General features: G+C 43.9%; 1 protein-coding gene across 2 annotated transcripts in view; it reads left to right on the top strand.

The window, feature by feature from the left end:
• Positions 1-1,677: 1,677 nt before the first annotated feature.
• The window catches only part of met (MET proto-oncogene, receptor tyrosine kinase), an 89,005-nt gene continuing 69,319 nt past the window's right edge, over positions 1,678-21,363 (top strand). For both annotated transcript variants that reach the window (XM_036958810.1, XM_036958804.1), the window contains exons 1-2: positions 1,678-1,980; positions 4,532-5,765. In XM_036958810.1, coding sequence (XP_036814705.1) covers positions 4,533-5,765 — 1,233 coding nt within the window. In that variant the 5' untranslated portion in view covers positions 1,678-1,980; position 4,532. The remainder of the gene's footprint in view (positions 1,981-4,531; positions 5,766-21,363) is intronic.

The raw sequence follows: 21,363 nt of genomic DNA, 5'->3' as shown, positions 1-21,363 counted from the left end.
ACCCCAACCACCACCGAACTGACCTTTTCCTCCTCAGCTGCTGTTCAGGGGAAGTGCTCCAGGTTGAATGGAATCCACCGTCAACACAGGAGCCACGGGCCTTCACCTCCACCCTTCAGACACACACACACACACACACACACACACACACGCGCACACACGCACACACGCACGCACGCACGCACACACACACACACACACACACACACACACACACACACACACACACACACACACACACACACACACACACACACACACACACACACACACACACTTCTGTCAGAGCAGACACACCCCTTGTTTACTGAATCAGACATACCGTACATAACTTGTGGTACTATAACACACAGCAAACAGACATGAGAAATGCACTATAAAACAAACAGAAGAGGGGTAGTATGAAACACTACACAACGTAACTGTTGTTGAAGGAAGAAGAGTAGAGCTTTGATTCCCAGAGGTACAGAACACTGATGTAGGTACAGAACACTGATGTAGGTACAGAACACTGATGTAGGTACAGAACACTGATGTAGGTACAGAACACTCTAAAATAATAGACTACAACTACTGCCATGTGGGTTGAAGACCATAGCAGGTTAACTGTGGTAAGTGTGCACATCACCCAAGCACATGGCACCTGATTCACATGTTACATTCACCAGTTTACCAGCCACTTGAATGAAGTCATCTGAAGGGCCCTACTGTTATTCTCTATTTCTGTTGTCACTTGTTCCACTTCAGCATCTCCTTTTGAAGCCAAAATAACCTCACAGTCACTGTGGAAAGTGAATAGGATCCTACCTACTTATTACAGCTAACACCAGTATGCCTTTTCATTTGATTTTAAGCTCTACACACTGTTATCTTGATTTCCAACTCCCTTTCATTCCAATTGCCTGGTTTCAGGAAGTAGGACAAAGGGATTGTTGTGCTGCCCACTGTGATTCATAGGTGACACACTCAGTTGGGTTAGTGTTCAAAATGTATCTCTTTATTTACGGCTGAGCGAGCCGTTTTAACTTGACAAGCAGACTGAGTCAGTGGTCTTTCTTAGGGAGTGGAAATTCGGGTGGAATGTTAAATAGTTTTTCTAGTCTTCAACAGTTGCTTCAACAGCGATTTACACTGAGTGTACAAAACATTAAGGACACCTACTCTTTCCATGACATAGACTGGTAGTAGTTGGCAGGCACCCCGGTTTGTGTCAAGAACTGCTGGGTTTTTCATACTCAACAGGTTCATGTGTATCAAGAATGGTCCACCACCCAAATGACATCCAGACAACTTGACACAACTGTGGGAAGCATTGGAGTCAACATGGGCCAGGATCCCTGTGGAATGCTTTCTACACCTTGTGGAGGCCATTCCCAGATGAATTGAGGATGTTCTGAGGGCAAGGGGGGGTGGGGTGCAACTCAATATTAGGAAGGCTTTCTTCATTTTTTTTATACACACAGTATATAGGCTATTTTATTGACTCGTTACATAACGTAGTTATTAACATACACTGTGGGGACCAAGCTAAAGACTAAACAGTCAAATGTACGGGTGCCATCGATTAAACCCTATGAAATTCACCTGTGTGAACTCCCGCGCCTCACCACCTCTCGCAGCAGAGTAGTTTATAGAGGAGGAGCGCTACGAGAGCAGACAAAAAAACGGAGGGGGTTTGAATGCCAGTGTGCACGATCTACACCTCACACTCCCGAGTCACACAGGTCCGCATCTTGAAACACGGATTGAGAAACGGTCTTCTTGTGTCTGAGTAAAGGACAAACTTTTGTATTCGTTGTGAAAATAAAGAGAAAAGGGCAGAGTATTCAAAGTAAAACGCATCTTTTGCATATAAATTTGTTATTCGGCCGTCAAAAAGTCAATGCGCACAGTCTCTTGTGAGGAATCCTGAGTTGTGTAGCCTACTATGATTTGAAAGAAGAAACCCAAACATAACTGAGACAGGTGCCTAACTGACAGGTACGTTCTATTTTTGACACATTTGAAATGTATACTTGGTTTAATAATGCTATTTAAGTTTGCTTTACTTTTAATTAGCCTACATAGGCCTATTAAAATTAGGCATCCACGAAACGCTCGTCAATACGCGTTTGCTCAGACGCGTATCAGAAAGCTAGCCAATGCTGAATACTTTAATTTATTGATTAAATGATAGTATTGTCCTAATAGCCTACGTTTTGCAATGATAAGCTTACACTAACCAACATCTCCAGAATAGCCTCACAGAATGTTCCGCGGATTTCTCTCAACAGTTTCTCTCATGAATCCCTTCCCTCTCTTTAAATAACGATATATCATTTAAAATTATGTTTATCAAATCTGTATTTACTTGTTACTTGCAGTAACACCTATAAGAAATTAATTGTATCGGGCGGGACACGGGAGCAGGTGCGTGGTACATAAAAAAAAGGCTCTTAACTAGAGCGACATACATTTTCATACTCTCCCGTGGGAATCGCCATTCTCTACTAACTGAGCCAGACGGGGACCAATAATGGTACAATAATATGGAGTCAATGAAATGTGTTTTCGTTCTTCACGCTTACTCATAATTGTTAGTAAAAAAACAAACTAGTCATTCCTCTAGTATGTGCACATGCCACTTTGACTCCCATCCATCCTTGAAAATAGTTTTGCATGAGGGGCCCCCATTTCCTCTCCATCACTAGAATTGTATATATTTGTCTGTGATGACCCCAAGTGTCCTAAAATAGAAAATCAGAACTCTGGATTGATGGTCAATAATGTTATTACATTCTTATAACGATGTAATGCTTTAGGGAGGTACAACTCATTGAGAAAACCCTTAGGTTCCAGGGGGTTAATCAATCACGTGTTTGCAGTAATCAAGAAAGGCTATGTAACATTATATTGATATAAACATAGTTTTCATAGCCTATAGTGGCTACATATTGGCTGCTGTGGAATCATCCATTTAAATATGATAGTGAGATTTATGAATTGTCTGGAAATATCAAGTGCAAAACTGGCCTATATTAGAGAAACAACAACAATGTATTGTTAAATCAAGAAATATTCTCCACTCAGGATATTAGGAAATTATGCTAAGGGGGTTCTCTCCTTGCTGACCTCTCCTGCTGTTTTTGTTGTCTTCCCACCACTTGTACAAAATGTGCTGATATGGACCAAGCAGGTGAAATCCTACATGCAAATATTCTGATTAACTAGGGTCTGAAATCTCTCTCTTTCTCCTCCTATCTATCTATCTATCTATCTATCTATCTATCTATCTATCTATCTATCTATCTATCTATCTATCTATCTATCTATCTATCTATCTATCTACCTACCTACCTACCTACCTACCTACCTACCTACCTACCTACCTACCTACCTACCTACCTACCTACCTACCTACCTACCTACCTACCTACCTACCTACCTACCTACCTACCTACCTACCTACCTACCTACCTACCTACCTACCTACCTACCTACCTACCTACCTACCTACCTACCTACCTACCTACCTACCTACCTACCCACCCACCCACCCACCCACCCACCCACCCACCCACCCACCCACCCACCCACCCACCCACCCACCCACCCACCCACCCACCCACCCACCCACCCACCCACCCACCTACCTACCTACCTACCTACCCCTCTCTCTCTCTCTCTCTCTCTCTGACAGACCTTAAAAGCATTCCCCAGTGGATTGCCATTTAAGTGGCCTGCATTCCAACTATTTATCATTTTGTACAGCGCCCCACTCATAGTCCACCTGACTTGTTTTAATTGGGGTTCTAGCTACCACTCCTTTGGGGAAGTTTTCTAAACTTAGCTGTGTGGTTGGTTGGTTGCATCGCCCTACAGACCAGAGAGGGTTACTGTATCCTCGGTGATTCACCCAATTGGGTCGCACTGTGGCCGGAATGGAACCAGAGATCTGGAATTTGGAACCACCGAAGTGGTACTGAGTGTTGCTCGGTCAGCACTGCAAAACACCACTTCAGTAAAACTTTATTGTCCGTCGGTCAACATGAGTTTCACTGACTGGCTTGTTCACAATAATAGAGAGTCATAGTAGAAGTGCTGATGTGTTTGATATTGAAGTGGGGCTCCATAATGCTCCCAAGTCATATCAGCATTCAGTTGACAGTGATTTCACTGACGTGGTGCTGTGGTGGAGTGAGTAGACCACGGCTTTAGACCCTGACACACAGTTCCATTTATGAGCCTGACAAAGCAATAGTGATCCCTCTTGTTTTTCTAATCCCTCTTTTTATCAAGAGAATGCTCCTTTTTCTCCACAACGCTCTGTCTGAACATGTGAGGGAAGTCTAGACGCCAACATTATTATGTTTGATGGTGTTTTCTTTGTGTTATTGTTATGAATGTCCCGAATAAGTCACCCCTCATTTTTTTACTTTCCTAACCTTAGTTGAATGAGATAATAAGTGGCTCTGGATAAGCCTGTCTGCTAAATGACTAAAACATACAGTGTAATGTAACTTCTCTCTTTCTGTGGCTTATTTTGGAACAGGATGAAGAATATCTGCTTGTTGGACATCGTGATCATCCTCTGGGCTCTGTGCTCCTCGAAGGTGAGAGGTCAATGTGATGAACCGGCCGAGAACTCCAAGCTCAACCTCTCTGTGACCTACAACCTGCCCAGCTTCGAGGCCGACTCCGCTATACAGAACCTGGTCACCTTCGAGGGGACGGTTTACGTTGGTGCTGTGAACAGGATCTATGCGCTGTCAGAGAATCTGACCAAGCTGTCGGAGTACTGGACCGGGCCAGTGTCAGAGGCTGGTGTCGAAAGGCAATGTGGCCCAAGTAGCCAGGATGGAGCTGCTGGCAAGCCCAACGCTGTGTTGGACAACAATAACATGGCCCTGCTGGTGGAGCGTTACTATGACGATGAGCTGTTCAGCTGCAGCTCCGCGGACGCCGGTGTCTGCCGTCGCCACTTGCTGGTGGAGAGAGGGAATGTTTACAAGGAGGTGAACTGTATGTATTCACCCAAGACAGATGATGGAGGACAGCAGGGCTGTCCCGACTGTGTTACCAGCCCCCTGGGTTCCCGTGTGCTCAACATGGTGAGCGGAGGCGTGGTACGGTTCTTCGTGGGGAACTCGGAGATCACTGGAACTGGAAGTCCGTCCCGCATGACCTCCGACCCCCAGGCCCAGCAGCCACAGCACCACACCATCTCAGTGCGTCAGATGAAAGAAACCCAAGATGGCTTCCGTTTCTTCTCCGACCAGTCCTACATGGACCTGGCCCCGGGCCTCCGCGGCGACCACCACCTGCGTTACGTCTACTCCTTCCAGAGCGGCAGCCACGCCTACTTCCTCACCGTGCAGCGTGAGGGCCGCAGCTCGCAGGTCTACCACACCCGCATCGTCCGCATGTGCGGCACCGACCCGGAGCTGCGGCGTTATGTGGAGATGCCCTTTGAGTGCATCCTGACGGAGAGGCGGCGGCGGCGGCGCTTGGCCAGCGTCGAGGTGTTTAATGTCCTCCAGGCAGCCCATGTGGCTGAGGCGGGCAGCGAGCTGAGGCAGGAGATGGGGCTGAAGGAAAGGGAGGACGTGCTGTTTGCTGCCTTCGCCCGATCCAAGCCAGACTCCCCAGAACCCACGGCCAGCTCAGCCGTCTGCGTCATCTCACTGGCAGACGTCAACAACTTCTTCAAGGATTTCATCCAGAAGTGCCACACCAAGCAGCCATACCACTTCACCGGCTCCGAGGAGAAACGCTGCTACAATGGGGTAAGAACTGAATAATAATGCACTATGAAAGTTATGTGTTATAGAATCACTACAAATATGCTTCATCATATTTCGTAAATATGTTTTCCACTGTAATGTAGTTGTAGTCAGAGTACTGTTCAAGAGTATTATGGTCATTAGGTTATTTTCAGGATTTAAGAGTTAGAGAATTTGCTCCTGCAGCAACTACTGTATGTAGTTGACTTGAATTAAGCATGGATTAAGGAGAGTTAGTGAGACATGGTAATTCAATAAATTCAAGACAGTATCGATGATGAATCATTACGGGATGGAGTCCACTGTCTCCTTCTACCAGACCCTTCCTGTTGCTGTATGTCTATCTCTGCTCCGGAGGTCTTCACTTCGCTTCATGCCTCTCTTCTCCTCTTCTTTGTCTTCTCTTCTCTATCCATCCATCAGCATTGATGGGATCAATCGGTTAAATAATCTGATCAATAGGGACATGAATTGAACCGCTGACGGCCCTTCTAGAGGTTCTGTCAATAGTCCTGTCAATATCTGTAGCAGCACTGAGCAGAGCACCCCCATGCCCTGACTTCATTATTACAAGACCTGGGTTCATTGTTAAGACAAACGCTTAATGTATCTTAAAGATTTCCAATAGTATTGGAACCCAGATCTGACTTTACCACATAGACATACAATAGAGCCGAAAACGTCACTACAACATACATAACTCAGGTCCACTCACTCCCTGAGAATGAGGATGTTAATAGTTTTTAATGATTATGTAGCTACAGTAGAGATACAGAGAGATGGGAGGGGAGGGGAGGGGGGTTTTAGTTAAGAATGCAGAGGGGGGAAATTGAATCATGGAATGCATTTCTGACTCTCAGCGATCCGTGATGAATCTGTGGTAAAATAACAGGAACTCAGCAGCTGCTGGGAGGAAGATGATACTATACCATGCTAGTGAAAGCTCTTTCTCTCTCTCTCTCTCTCTCTCTCTCTCTCTCTCTCTCTCTCTCTCTCGCTCTCTCTCTCTCTCCCCTACTCTCTCTCTCTCTCTCTCTCTCTCTCTCTCTGTTACTCTCCGTCTCTCACTCTCTCTCTCTCCCTTACTCTCCATCTCTCTCTCTCTCGCTCTCTCTCTCTCTCTCTGTTACTCTCCGTCTCTCACTCTCTCTCTCTCCCCCTTACTCTCCATCTCTCTCTCCCACTCTCTCTCTCTCTCTCTCTCTCTCTCTGTTACTCTCCATCTCCCACTCTCTCTCTCTCTCTCTCTCTCTCCCCCTTACTCTCCATCTCTCTCTCTCACTCTCTTTCTCTCTCTCACTCTCTCAAAATAGTATTTACACACAAAAAGATGATGGCATGCTAGCTAGGCACATTTTTATCAGACATTATTTTTCACTGACTAATCAGGTGCCTTGAGGTGCAAGAGCCTCTACACTTAGTTATACTGGTGTAATAACTGAATCATACCTTCTAATAATTCCACAGTCAGAATTAAGCAGGTTTTTCAGATTATTTTTTTCAGATATTTGATTTCTGTTTTAGACATCGTCAGTCTTATTCATGTAGTCGATTTTAAATGTAATGTGTGAATTTTCTGCAGCCAAAAGAGCTTTTAACAGGTAAATGCTATCAGGGTTTATCTTTTTGTTGATTACTTTAACAGCCATTAAAACATATTCCTTTGTGCTCTCAAGTCAAAACAACAAGTCATTTAAATGTTTAACCACCAGACCAACAGGTGTTTTTTAGACTTAAGGAGGGGTTAACTTGGCAGCAATGAGTATGAACGTACAATAACTGACCAACGGTCTCTTGCCCTGTTTTTTGCTTTAAAGCCTGAAGGAGAAGAAGGATCTTATCCTAGTAGTTTTCTAATGGATTTATGGGTCATACTCAGTGGCATATGGCAAGTAGATCCTCTCTTTTATTCCATAGTAAGAGAACCAGATAAGCCAGGCCATGAAACAGTAAAAAGGAAACACACTAAAGAGGCATGCATGCTTAAGCTTTATCATCTGTTTAACTAAACGGCTGTAGTTCTGAAGAAGACCTGGAATAGGAATGTAAAGGAGGGTTGGAGAAGCGAGCCGATGCAAGAGTATGTTTGATGATTTAAGTGGTGGTTGTCAACTCCACCGAGCCTCTTAACTCCTGGCTACGGACCCATAGGGCTCTGGTCAAAAGTAGTGCACTATGAAGGGAAAACAGTGCCGTTTGGGACTCAACCCTAGTGTAGGGGGTCAGATATGATAAATGATGTAATGATAAGTGGCTCTGTCATCTTGTCCATGTGTTAGAGGCTAGAGTAAGTCTGTTTTCTGTAGCTGCTCATTGCCTCTCTCGCTGCAGGCTTATTATGGTCTGGCTGTTTGTTACTTACCAGAAACACAAACCATCTAATGAAAGAATAATAACTTGTCCTCTCAATAGACTTATACACACAAACGTCAAGGAGTTTCAAAGTGCTTCTTAAAACTACTGATGGGCTTATACATCAGACTTTGGCTTGACAAGGAGTACGGTTACATGCACTCAATAATGTGATTATTGTGTATAGTCAGATTATTATAATAGTTTGATTCAAATGTTTACGTGCTTTGCAAGACACACAATTGCCCAAATAATCCTGTTTACATGGACACATCTGAAATCAGGCTACCTGATGGCAGTCTGATAAATGCAGAAAATCAGCAATCACAATAAATGTTGTACCACAGCGAACATGCTATTTTTGGGAAGGGTATTTGATTCTGTGTTCGGACATATAGAGTTTGTATGTGAAAACTACTTCTATGACACATGCATACAGTTGTTCCGAACTCACTCCACTTGTGCTAAAGAGGGAGGCTTGCTCGGCTGGTGCTAGCACATGCGTAGATCAAATACACAGCTGGAACGCCAATGAAGGTGTTTACATGTCTTAACAATTTGAAAAATTGCTCAGAAATCCAGGTGTTTTAATCGGCGTATGCTGACTTAGATTTTTTACCTTACGCCGATTTAAGATCAGCAGAGTAAGGCGTTTAAATGACTAATGCCATACTCAGCCTACTGCCATAATCAGTTTAATATCGAATTATTAGTGTGCATATAAACGCACTAATGTTTATTTTTGATTTTTTTACTAGACATTTTGCTGATTAATGGTAATGGAAGTAAGTTTTTACTAGACATTTTGCTGAGTAATGGTAATGGAAGTAAGTTTTTACTAGACATTTTGCTGAGTAATGGTAATGGAAGTAAGTTTTTACTAGACATTTTGCTGAGTAATGGTAATGGAAGCGAGTGAGAGATGGTAAGGACTTGGAATGGCACCAATAGACAAAGACAGGGAGGCATCATCACTCAAGTTTAATAACAGATGTAGGTTACATTGCCACTACGACGTTGCGCCGTGCATAAGAACAGTTATATAACATCTATAGAACAGCCCATAGCCGTGGTATATTGGCCATATACCACACCCTCTCGGGCCTTATTGCTTAATTAGATTACCATTGATTTGTTAAACCCTCCCGTCGCTGATTGCTTTTAAATTGAATCTGAAGCCTGATTGATAGTATGTGTGTAATATAATTCACATGGAAGAGGGTTTTGATCGACAGTCATTTTAATTAGCAGTACTGTTTAAATGAACATGTTTTAAATTGTGGCTTTAAGAAAGTAAACAAAAACTAGTGACATAGAGAGGCATTGATTTTATGTTGCTTTGTAGAAAAGAAAGCGTAATAATTTCTGATTATGAAATTAAACAAGGATATATGTCTGTATATACCCAACATCCAACGCATTACATAAGTATAAATAGTATCCATTTAACAGTTGAGTGAGTGCTACTGCTGCCTTTGAGATGCCACCCACTGCTTCCCACATGCCTGAGCCTGTTCATGCCCGGCCTGAACTGCCCGGCCTGAACTGCCCGGCCTGAACTGCCCGGCCTGAACTGCCCGGCCTGAACTGCCCCGCCTGAACTGCCCCGCCTGAACTGCCCGAATTGCTGCTGTGGCAGAACCAACCCAGGACTGCATCCAAGATGCACCCTTTTCTCTGTATAGTGCACTACTTTGGACAGGGACAATAGGGAACAGGGTGCCATTTGTAACATTCCCATGGAGTGGTTCAGGTCCTATCTCGCCAGGTGGGAGAGAGGGAGAGGCTCACCATCACTTCACTGGAGAAATGAACAAAATCATAAAAATACTGGAAAGTTCCTGCCCTGCTCTGTTTCCATCCCCTTTATAATCTCACAATCTGGGGTTTGATAAGGTTGGGTAGATGTGTATTGATCTGGGGTTTGATAAGGTAGGGTAGATGTGTATTAATCTGGGGTTTGATAAGGTAGGGTAGATGTATATTGATCTGGGGTTTGATAAGGTAGGGTAGATGTATATTGATCTGGGGTTTGATAAGGTAGGGTAGATGTATATTGATCTGGGGTTTGATAAGGTAGGGTAGATGTGTATTGATCTGGGGTTTGATAAGGTAGGGTAGATGTGTATGTATCTGGGGGTTTGATAAGGTAGGGTAGATGTGTATTGATCTGGGGTTTGATAAGGTAGGGTAGATGTGTATTGATCTGGGGTTTGATAAGGTAGGGTAGATGTGTATGTATCTGGGGGTTTGATAAGGTAGGGTAGATGTGTATTGATCTGGGGTTTGATAAGGTAGGGTAGATGTGTATTGATCTGGGGTTTGATAAGGTAGGGTAGATGTGTATTGATCTGGGGTTTGATAAGGTAGGGTAGATGTGTATTGATCTGGGGTTTGATAAGGTAGGGTAGATGTGTATTGATCTGGGGTTTGATAAGGTAGGGTAGATGTGTATTGATCTGGGGTTTGATAAGGTAGGGTAGATGTGTATGTATCTGGGGGTTTGATAAGGTAGGGTAGATGTGTATTGATCTGGGGTTTGATAAGGTAGGGTAGGTGTATATTTACAGTTTGTGCTTGTGTGGGCTCTGCGTCTATGAGCGATACTAATCTCTGTATGAGGTTCAGCTTGAGATTTTGTGGTTGTTTTCCCAAAGCTGCATCTGTTTCACCCCCCCAGCCCCACCCACCCCAACTCCCGAGTGGTGCAGTGGTCTACGGCGCTGCATCTCAGTGCTTGAGGCATCACTATAGACACCCTGTTTTGAATCCAGGCTGTATCACAACCGGCCATGATTGGGAGTCCCATAGGGCGGCACACAATTGGCCCAGAGTCGTCTGGGTTTGGTCGGTGTAGGCCGTCATTGTAAATATGAATTTGTTCTTAACTGACTTGCCTAGTTAAATTATGGTTAAATAAAAAAATGACAAATAATAAAATAAACACACGCACATACACTAGCCTAGCCATACACTAGCCTAGACATACACTAGCCTAGCCATACACTAGCCTAGCCATACACTAGCCTAGACATACACTAGCCTAGCCATACACTAGCCTAGACATACACTAGCCTAGCACTACACTAGCCTAGACATACACTAGCCTAGCACTACACTAGCCTAGGCACACACTAGCCTAGACATACACTAGCCTAGCACTACACTAGCCTAGCACTATACTAGCCCAGGCATACACTAGCCTAGGCATACACTAGCCTAGCCATACACTAGCCTAGACATACACTAGCCTAGGCATACACTAGCCTAGGCATACACTAGCCTAGCCATACACTAGCCTAGGCATACACTAGCCCAGGCATACACTAGCCCAGGCATACACTAGCCCAGGCATACACTCACCTAGGCATACACTAGCCCAGGCATACACTAGCCCAGGCATACACTAGCCTAGGCATACACTAGCCCAGGCATACACTAGCCTAGCCATACACTAGCCAAGGCATACACTAGCCTAGACATACACTAGCCTAGGCATACACTAGCCTAGCCATACACTAGCCTAGCCATACACTAGCCTAGCCATACACTAGCCTAGGCATACACTAGCCTAGGCATACACTAGCCTAGGCATACAATAGCCTAGGCATACACTACCCTAGCCCATATGGCTGTGAGGTAAGAGCAGGGTGAAAGACCAACCCGCTGCAGCTGCATGCTCTCTCAGGCCCCTCCACCCTCTCAGTTCAGTGAGTCGTTCCCAGTATGAGCCCAGCCCAGTACAGTGTGTCATGGGTTGGTCGTGCCCAGACAGGCTCCATGTGTGAGGAAAGGCTGAGCCCCAGGAGCTAGATACCACCAGAGACTGGCTGACTGGCACGCTAGCCACCTGGCATCCCGCTGCTGACTGATTGAATGTCTTCAAAATCTGTCTCTGGAGGAGAATAGAATATAAACAGAGTAGAAACACTTTGAGACAAGGTCATTGAGACAATATGTACGTATGAAATACAATTAGTCAACTAGTCCATAATGAAGTGGAACAGTTCACTAACTGTGTTTCATACGTACCTATTGTCTCAAATTCATAGTAGGCTAATTTAGAAAGCTTACCTGACTGTACCTGTATTTTGTAGACATAATATTCACTTAGTAGCCTATGACTTAGTATTGACTAACTCTGCAATATACAGAGAGGAGCAGTGGGTCAATATTCAGGAAAAAAATGTGATTGCATAAGATTGTCCTTTTGGTCAAGCGATGCTGACATTATCAAACTGGACTTTAATTCTAAATAGTTGAAAATAGATATGTCCAGGAAGCTGTTTATTTAAGGAATTCTCCATGGCTGGTGTGCTTGCTCAGTTACCATCTGCAGGTATTTCCTGGAAATAATCAGGCTGTTTTCTGTGGTAAATGTCTGTTTGTTTTTGGCAGTATGTTAATCATTAGCGAGGGGTCTCCATCCTCTGTTCCCTGCGACTTGTTTGGAAAAAACAACATTGCTTAGTGTGTGTGTGTGCTGCTTGTCTGTTTGTGACGTTGGTGTTGTGTGAACACCTTATCTTCATAACCCAGATAAAGAAAGAGCAGGAACTTGTCAAAACGTCTCCCTCCGCTTGCAACCTGTCTCTCTCCCAGAGGGAAAGCACACATTGGAATTGCCCTAACACCGATCCCTGCTGCACACCGCTCCTCTTCACGTCAAGGCTGCGTGTGGCATGGCAACTTGCCATACTGCTACAAATGAGATATATTCTCCTCACATCACATCACGTCTTCCTTTTTTCATCCACATATCTAAGCAGGGATTTTTAAAACACCTACTTTATGACTTATGATGTATTTACCTATAGTCCCTAAGGCTCCACGCTTGTTTAGAGTCAGATGTGAAGCAGAGGAGCTTTGTTCAGTTGAGCTTAGCTATGAGTCAAGGCCCCAGAACTGCTTCCTAATCAGTCACTCACAATTCCTCCTCCACACATTAATATCCTGCTTTCTGGTGGAATACCTGCTATGCTATGTGGACACACTTCCCTTTCAATCACCCACACCCCCATTTCTGCATGAGAGACCAAACTCAATCTCCTACCCCCCGGCCACAAGCCACCCTCCTGACCAGTGCCCTCACCTCGACCCCTTCTCCCTCCCCCAATGCCCTCTCATTTCCTTACTCTCCCTTATAAAGCATTGTCTCCCATGCAGTCTGAACTGGCTTCATGAAGGGCCAGGGTTTTTATCACCAAGGTCAGTGGAGTAGTTGAGAGGTAAACGATCTTGTTTGCCAGGCCAGCCGGTGCACCCGGTGGGCACAGGAGCCCAGGCCAGCACCACATCATTAACCTCAGCCAGACTTCTATGGACTCTACGGACACATGGATTGCTGGACATCTCCATTGCAGTCACAGATGTCCATATAGTTGTTCCTCCCTAGCCACATGCAGCAGATACAGTTGAAGTCGGAAGTTTACATACACCTTAGCCAAATACATTTAAACTCAGTTTTTCACAATTGCTGACATTTAATCCAAGTAAAAATTCCCTGTCTAAGGTCAGTTAGGATCACCACTTTATTTTAAGAATGTGAAATGTCAGAATAATAGTAGAGATAATGATTTATTTTAACTTGTATTTCTTTCATCACATTCCCAGTGGGTCAGAAGTTTACATACACTCAATTAGTATTTGGTAGCATTGCCTTTAAATTGTTTAACTTGGGTCAAACGTTTCAGGTAGCCTTCCACAAACTTCCCATAATATGTTGGGTGAATTTTGGCCCATTCCTCCTGACAGAGCTGGTGTAACTGAGTCAGGTTTGTAGGCCTCTTTGCTCGCACACGCTTTTTCAGTTCTGCCCACAAATCTTCTATGGGAGTGAGATCAGGGCTGTGTGATGGCCACTCCAATACCTTGCCTTTGTTGTCCTTAAGCCATTTTGCCACAACTTTGGAAGTATGCTTGGGGTCATTATCCATTTGGAAGACCCATTTGCGGCCAAGCTTTAACTTCCTGAATGATGTCTTGAGATGTTGCTTCAATATATCCACATAATTCTCCTCCCTCATGATGCCATCTATTTTGTGAAGTGCACCAGTCCCTCCTGCAGCAAAGCACCCCCACAACATGATGCTGCCACGCCCGTGCTTCACGGTTGGGATGGAGTTCATCGGCTTGCAAGCCACCCCTCTTTTCCTCCAAACACAACGATTGTCATTATGGCCAAACAGTTCTGTTTTTGGTTCATCAAACCAGAGGACATTTCTCCAAAAAGTACGATCTTTGTCCCTATTGGTAAGTTGCAAACCGTAGTTTGGCTTTTTTTATGGAGGTTTTGGAGCAGTGAATTCTTCCTTGCTGAGCAGCATTTCAGGTTATGTCGATATAGGACTCGTTTTACTGTGGATATACATACTTTTGTACCTGTTTCCTCCAGCATCTTCACAAGGTCCTTTGCTGTTGTTCTGGGATTGATTTGCACTTTTCGCACCAAAGTACGTTCATCTCTATGAGACAGAACGCGTCTCCGGTATAACGGCTGCGTGGTCCCATGGTGTTCATACTTGCTTACTATTGTTTGTACAGATGGACGTGGTACCTTCAAGCGTTTGGAAATTGCTACCAAGGATGAACCAGACTTGTGGAGGTCTACAATTTTATTTCTGAGGTCTTGGCTGATTTCTTTTGATTTTCCCATGATGTCAAGCAAAGAGGCACTGAGTTTGAAGGTAAGCCTTGAAATACATCCACAGGTACACCTCCAATTGACTTAAATTATGTCAATTAGTCTATCAGAAGCTTCTAAAGCCATGACATCATTTTATGTAATTTTCCAAGCTGTTTAAAGGCACAGTCAACTTAGTGTATGTAAACTTCTGACCCACTGGAATTGTGATACAGTGAATTATAAGTGAAATAATCTGTCTGTAAACAATTGTTGGAAAAATTACTTGTGTCATGCACAAAGTAGATGTCCTAATCGACTTGCCAAAACTATAGTTTGTTAACAAGAAATGTGTGGAGTGGTTGAAAAACGAGTTTTAATGACTCCAAACTAAATGTATGTAAACTTCCGACTTCAACTGTACATGACAGAAGTGTCCACTCGCACCCAGACCTTTGATCTTTCATCTGTGAACTGATGATACATTGACAAAAGCAAGCCCTAAACCAAACTCCTTTGAAAGATTTGATATTTCAGGGTTAGGTTTAGATGAATCTTGAATACATCTGAATCTTGGTTAAGATGACTTGATGAAATGTAAAGTGGATTTAAAGTCATTCCGGGCCAAGGTATGCTCTGACTCTGGCCTTTAGCTGAGGCTAAACCCCCAACCATTCCATTCAGCTATAGTAATCCCCACACAATGGAGCCAAGGGATTGTGTCTGAATGTGTACTCAAGTAATGGAGGGGAGAGAATAGAAAGACACCCCCTCGCCTGCTAACCTTTCAATCCCCATCCCACCCTTGTGTGGTTTTTATCACCCTGTCGCGCTCACATACAATGCATCACCAAACAGAGAGTTAGGCTATCTAAGTAGTCAATCCCCAGGATGCCATTCATATTGGGACAGGAGGCTTTGAAGGAGGTGGATGATGACAGGGCAAGCTCACACCTGAGAGAGTCTGAGACATTTTTTCTTGAAATTGAATGTTGTATTTTATGGTCAGAAACCTCCCCCTCTTTCACCAGCTACTAGACTCTGTCAACTCTGACAAGATTACTTAGTATTTTATGGTTTAGGGATTGTGTCAAAAATATATTGTTTTTACAGTTCTCAGAACACACATAGGCTGTTTTATTTAGATTTTTATAGGAAGACAAAATACCTTTTTATAGTGTTTGTTTGTTAACTAACTCAAGCAGTTCATTTTTGTTTTTTTCCAACAAGAACAGATTGCTTTTTTCAGTTCATGTGACAGTGAGCCTGATTGACACGGTGATGTTCAGTCATTTTTCATAAGAAGATGCATATATACCCTGGCTACGCTGACTCTCAATAGGAGAAACCAACCAGATGTATTTAGGTCATGTATTATTCTGACATTAATCCCTGAAGAACTCTGATGTGTGTGTGTGTGTGTGTGTGTGTGTGTGTGTGTGTGTGTGTGTGTGTGTGTGTGTGTGTGTGTGTGTGTGTGTGTGTGTGTGTGTGTGTGTGTGTGTGTGTGTGTGTGTGTGTGTGTGTGTGTGTGTGTGTGTGTGTGTGTGTGTGTGTGTGTGTGTGTGTGTGTGTGAGAGATGCCAACTTCCAGGAGTTTATGAGTGTGAAAAGCAGCAACAATGATGCATTTCTGCACTGCCTACCATTTCTCTGTGGACTGGGGCTATGCCCATTGTCAGTTTTCCTTTTGTTGTATGTTTTTTGTTTTTTTACAGACGTCACCATGTAGTATTTAGCTGGAGCACAAATAGTGCATCATAAAAATACCAAAGTCCACAACCACCTGCAGGTTGTCTTGAAATAAATCAGAATATAATAGTTTTGTGTTGGTTTGTTCCCAGTTTATGTTGATTTTTAAAGCTGCGTTCCAGTTAAACTAACAGTATGTGTCCGCTGTGTTTTTTTTGTGGTTTGGTGACCCCATTTGTATTTCCACAAGGCCTTGACCTTTTTGTTTAAACGAAATGTGTTTTGTGTGTTTTTAGCTTGGGTGTTTATTTGTGTGTGGATGGGTGTTTTGCATGTCTCTTTGTGTAAGTGTGACTGTGTTTTGAGAGAAATATGAACTTGTATGTGTTAAAAAGCGTTTTTCCAAGGGATTGTTTTCCTTTTTGCGTTGCCAGGTGTTTCTCACCTGTGCTCTCCCTGGCTCTTATTTATTACATTTCCCAGTGTTCATCTCCTGCTCTGATCAGGGCTGGGTGCTAGCTGGTATGAGTATGAACACGCTCCCCTTCTGCCAGTACTAGCTGAGCCACCAGTGACCTAATAGTCATCCAGAGCTGGGCGGGCAGAAGAAGAGCAGAGAGTGGAGGAGGTCTAGCTAGGGTCAGACCCTGTGTCAATAGAGAAAACAAAATGATATGCACATCCCGAACTTGATAAGATAAACGGTGCAAAAAGAACAAAGAAATTGGCGTCACAGACTATTGCTGCTCCCCAATCCTCAGGCCGTGTTAACCCTCCACTGATAAGCTATGCTCTCAAACCCAGAGCCCAGAGACAGTGTATATTTCCCTGGCCCTGTTTACAACTCTGGGATATCTGGCTACCCATAAACTGCCAGCTGTTGTAACTGCTGTTGGAACCTTGTCTCATATACAGTAAGCTAACGTCGTAAGCTAATGTGTCATTTCAGCTGGCTCCTAGCCGAGCGCGGCTAGGCAAACCGAACAAGTGTGCTCGCATCCTCCCTTAAAATAACTTTGCTTGAAAAATGAGAAAAAAATGGCAATAGTACTGTTTGTCCATTATACATTTTTCCAGTGAAAAAATATGCATGAGGACGAGTCGTCTCTCATTGAATGACAACAGGCACTTCGCTGAAGAATCCCTACTGTTAAGCAATCGAAGATGAGAGGGCGTAGGCTTCAGCTTGCCTCGAGAATTTTTTTGTGTCCCCGAAGAGCCGACAACAAACAAAAACGTAAAAAAATGTAATGATAATATATGTCCGAACTGTTCCAAACTGTTTCAGCTGGGAAACATGTCCGAACTGTTCCAAACTGTTTCAGCTGGGACACATGTCCGAACTGTTCCTAACTGTTTCAGCTGGGACACATGTCCGAACTGTTCCAAACTGTTTCAGCTGGGAAACATGTCCGAACTGTTCCAAACTGTTTCAGCTGGGAAACATGTCCGAACTGTTCCAAACTGTTTCAGCTGGGAAACATGTCCGAACTGTTCCAAACTGTTTCAGCTGGGAAACATGTCCGAACTGTTCCAAACTGTTTCAGCTGGGAAACATGTCCGAACTGTTCCAAACTGTTTCAGCTGGAAAACATGTCCGAACTGTTCCAAACTGTTTCAGCTGGAAAACATGTCCGAATTGTTCCAAACTGTTTCAGCTGGGAAACATGTCCGAACTGTTCCAAACTGTTTCAGCTGGAAAACATGTCCGAACTGTTCCAAACTGTTTCAGCTGGGAAACATGTCCGAACTGTTCCAAACTGCTTCAGCTGGGAAACATGTCCGAACTGTTCCAAACTGTTTCAGCTGGGACACATGTCCGAACTGTTCCAAACTGTTTCAGCTGGGAAACATGTCCGAACTGTTCCAAACTGTTTCAGCTGGGAAACATGTCCGAACTGTTCCAAACTGTTTCAGCTGGAAAACATGTCCGAACTGTTCCAAACTGTTTCAGCTGGGAAACATGTCCGAACTGTTCCAAACTGTTTCAGCTGGGAAACAACCGTGTGTGGACAATCCGTCTTCCTCTGCTCTACAGTGGCCCTCAAATCCTCAAGAAATAAGAGCCATAGACACATGCAAACACAGTTATACACACACAAAGAGAGAGCCCAAAACACAGTGTGTGTTGAGTAGTGGAGTGCTGGTGTTTATGGCCTGGAGGAAGGAGCAGGCTTTCAGACTTTTCACTTTACCAAGAAGTCATCACTAAGATTACTCTGCCAAGCGTTTTGCTACTCGCTGGTCGGCCAGGTGGAATTGATTAGTTCAGACTACTACTAACTGAGAAACAAGAATTCAATTTAAATTCAAACAGTTTGGCAGGAATTAGATATAAAACGTATCAGTTTGGGTCTTGGCTCTTTGAAAAGGAGTTATGCTCTTTTGGAATCGTGCATGTTGAAACTGTTTTCTTTTCTTAATACACCTACTCTTTAGGGAGCATAGGTCTTTGACAACTCGTCTCCAGAATGCTCTGTTCTGGGCAATTCCCTGTCCTTATCCCATAATCCATTTGTGTCCTGTAGGAGACAGAGAGGTGGTTCATGATGGAAAGGATTCCCTCTATGAGTCTCTTCTGTCTGTCTGTGGTAATCAGTGAAGGTGGGTTAGCACTAATGCTAATAATGCATGACGGGTAAATGATGGTCGCAAACTGTGCTCAGCCGGCTGCCCCAACACTAAATGATCCCAGATTTGCATTGGTCTGTTTGGTCTAATTTAATTAACATGCTGGCGACTACCTGGCATGCCACAGTAGATATGTTGGATGGACTGGCAGGACTATCTGTCAGAGAGAGGAGAAGAGGGCTCAAGCTATTGAGGAATGTGTAATCTCAAATCCCCTTCATATGCAAGACCAAAAGTAGCTGTGTCAAGCTTAAGGGAAAAATCATTAGTAACTGCATTCTTAAAGATTATCTTATATTCTCCATGATGAGCCAGAGAGAGAGAGAGAGAGAGAGAGAGAGAGAGAGAGAGAGAGAGAGAGAGAGAGAGTAGGAGAGAGAGAGAGAGAGAGAGAGAGAGAGAGAGAGAGAGAGAGAGAGAGAGAGCCCCAGGACAGCAACACAATTAGACCCAACCAAATCAAGAGAAAACAAAAAGACAATTACTTGACACATTGGAAAGAATTAACAAAAAAACAGAGCAAACTAGAATGCCATTTTGCCATAAACAGAGAATACACAGTTGCACAATACCTGACCACAGTGACTGACCCAAAATTAAGGAAAGCTTTGACTATGTACAGACTCAGTGAGCATAGCCTTGCTATTGAGAAAGGCCGCCGCCATAGGCAGATCTGGCTGTCAAGAGAAGACAGGCTATGTGCTCACTGCCCACAAAATGAGGTGGAAACTGAGATACACTTCCTAACCTCCTGCCAAATGTATGACCATATTAGAGACACATATTTCCCTCAGATTACACAAATACACAAAGAATTAAAGAAAAAAAAACTCCCATATCTCCTGGGTGAAATACCACAGTGTGCAATCACAGCTGCAATATTTGTGACCTGTTGCCACAAGAAAAGGGCAGCCAGTGAAGAACACACACCATTTTAAATACAACCTATATTTATGTTAATTTTTTTCCCCTTTTGTACTTTTACTATTTGCACATAATATGACATTTGAAATGTCTTCATTCTTTTTAAACTTTTGTGAGTGTAATGTTTAATGTTAATTTTGATTGTTTATTTCACTTTTGTTTATGATCTACTTCACTTGCTTTGGCAATGTTAACATATGTTTCCCATGCCAATAAAGCTCTTAAATTGAATTGAAATTGAGAGAGAGAGAGATAGAGAAGGGTGAGAGAGGAGAGAAAGAGTAGGGAAGGGTAAGAGGTGGAGAAGGAGAAGAGTGTGGACAGGGTGAGAAAGAGGAGAGAGAAAAATTGTGAGGTTGAGAGTGAAGAGATTGAGGAGAGACTGGCGGGAAAGAGGAGGGAGGGGGAGGTAGTGAGGGGTAGGGAGATGTTAAGAGTGGGGCCTCTCACCAACAGGTGCTTGTAGACCCTCTACTTTTCTCCCTCACTGAACCAAAACACTTGGGAAACAAAGGTGAATATTGTTCAGCCTGACTGACTGAGTTCTGTCTGTTTATGTGGGGCAGTTCTATGTCCTTGCTCAATGCCCCCATGACATCCTGGGTCACCATGCCTACCCCCCCCCCCCCCCTCCCCCCCCACACACACACACACACACACACACACACACACACACACACACACACACACACACACACACACCATACACACACAGTAACCCCTAACCCTGCCTGGCATCCAAAGGGCAAGCAACGCCCCAGACCAGCTGCCCTCGGAGCGCCAGTGTCCAATCCAACCTTATTGTCAGCTTCTCTAATTCCCCTGACACACATCCATCATCCATACACACACCCATACACACATCCATACAGACACCCATACAGACACAGACACACACCAATACACACAAACACAACCACACACACACTCATACACCCATCACACACACACACACACACACACACACACACACACACACACACACACACACACACACACACACACATATCGTTACCACACACCCATAAACACACACACATGCACACTCATACACACACACACTCATACACACACACTCATACACACACACTCATACACACACACACACACACACACACACACACACACACACACACACACACACACACACACACACACTCATACACACACACACACACACAAGCACCCAGTCAGTACAACCACCAGTCAGGTTGTAAAATAACATGCCTCCCCTTAACCCAGGTGTCCCTGTGGGACTCCACCCCCAACAACACATGCACACACACGTACACTTAACAAACAATGCATACACACAGACACATGTACAGTATATATAAGTAATTACTCACACGCAAGCCATTAACACCCTGCAGACTATAC

This window comes from Oncorhynchus mykiss, chromosome 2 (genome assembly GCF_013265735.2).
Source record: "Oncorhynchus mykiss isolate Arlee chromosome 2, USDA_OmykA_1.1, whole genome shotgun sequence".
In the NCBI taxonomy this organism is placed as follows: domain Eukaryota; kingdom Metazoa; phylum Chordata; class Actinopteri; order Salmoniformes; family Salmonidae; genus Oncorhynchus; species Oncorhynchus mykiss.
Note: the sequence above shows the minus strand (reverse complement) of the source record. Positions and strands in the feature narration are given on the sequence as shown.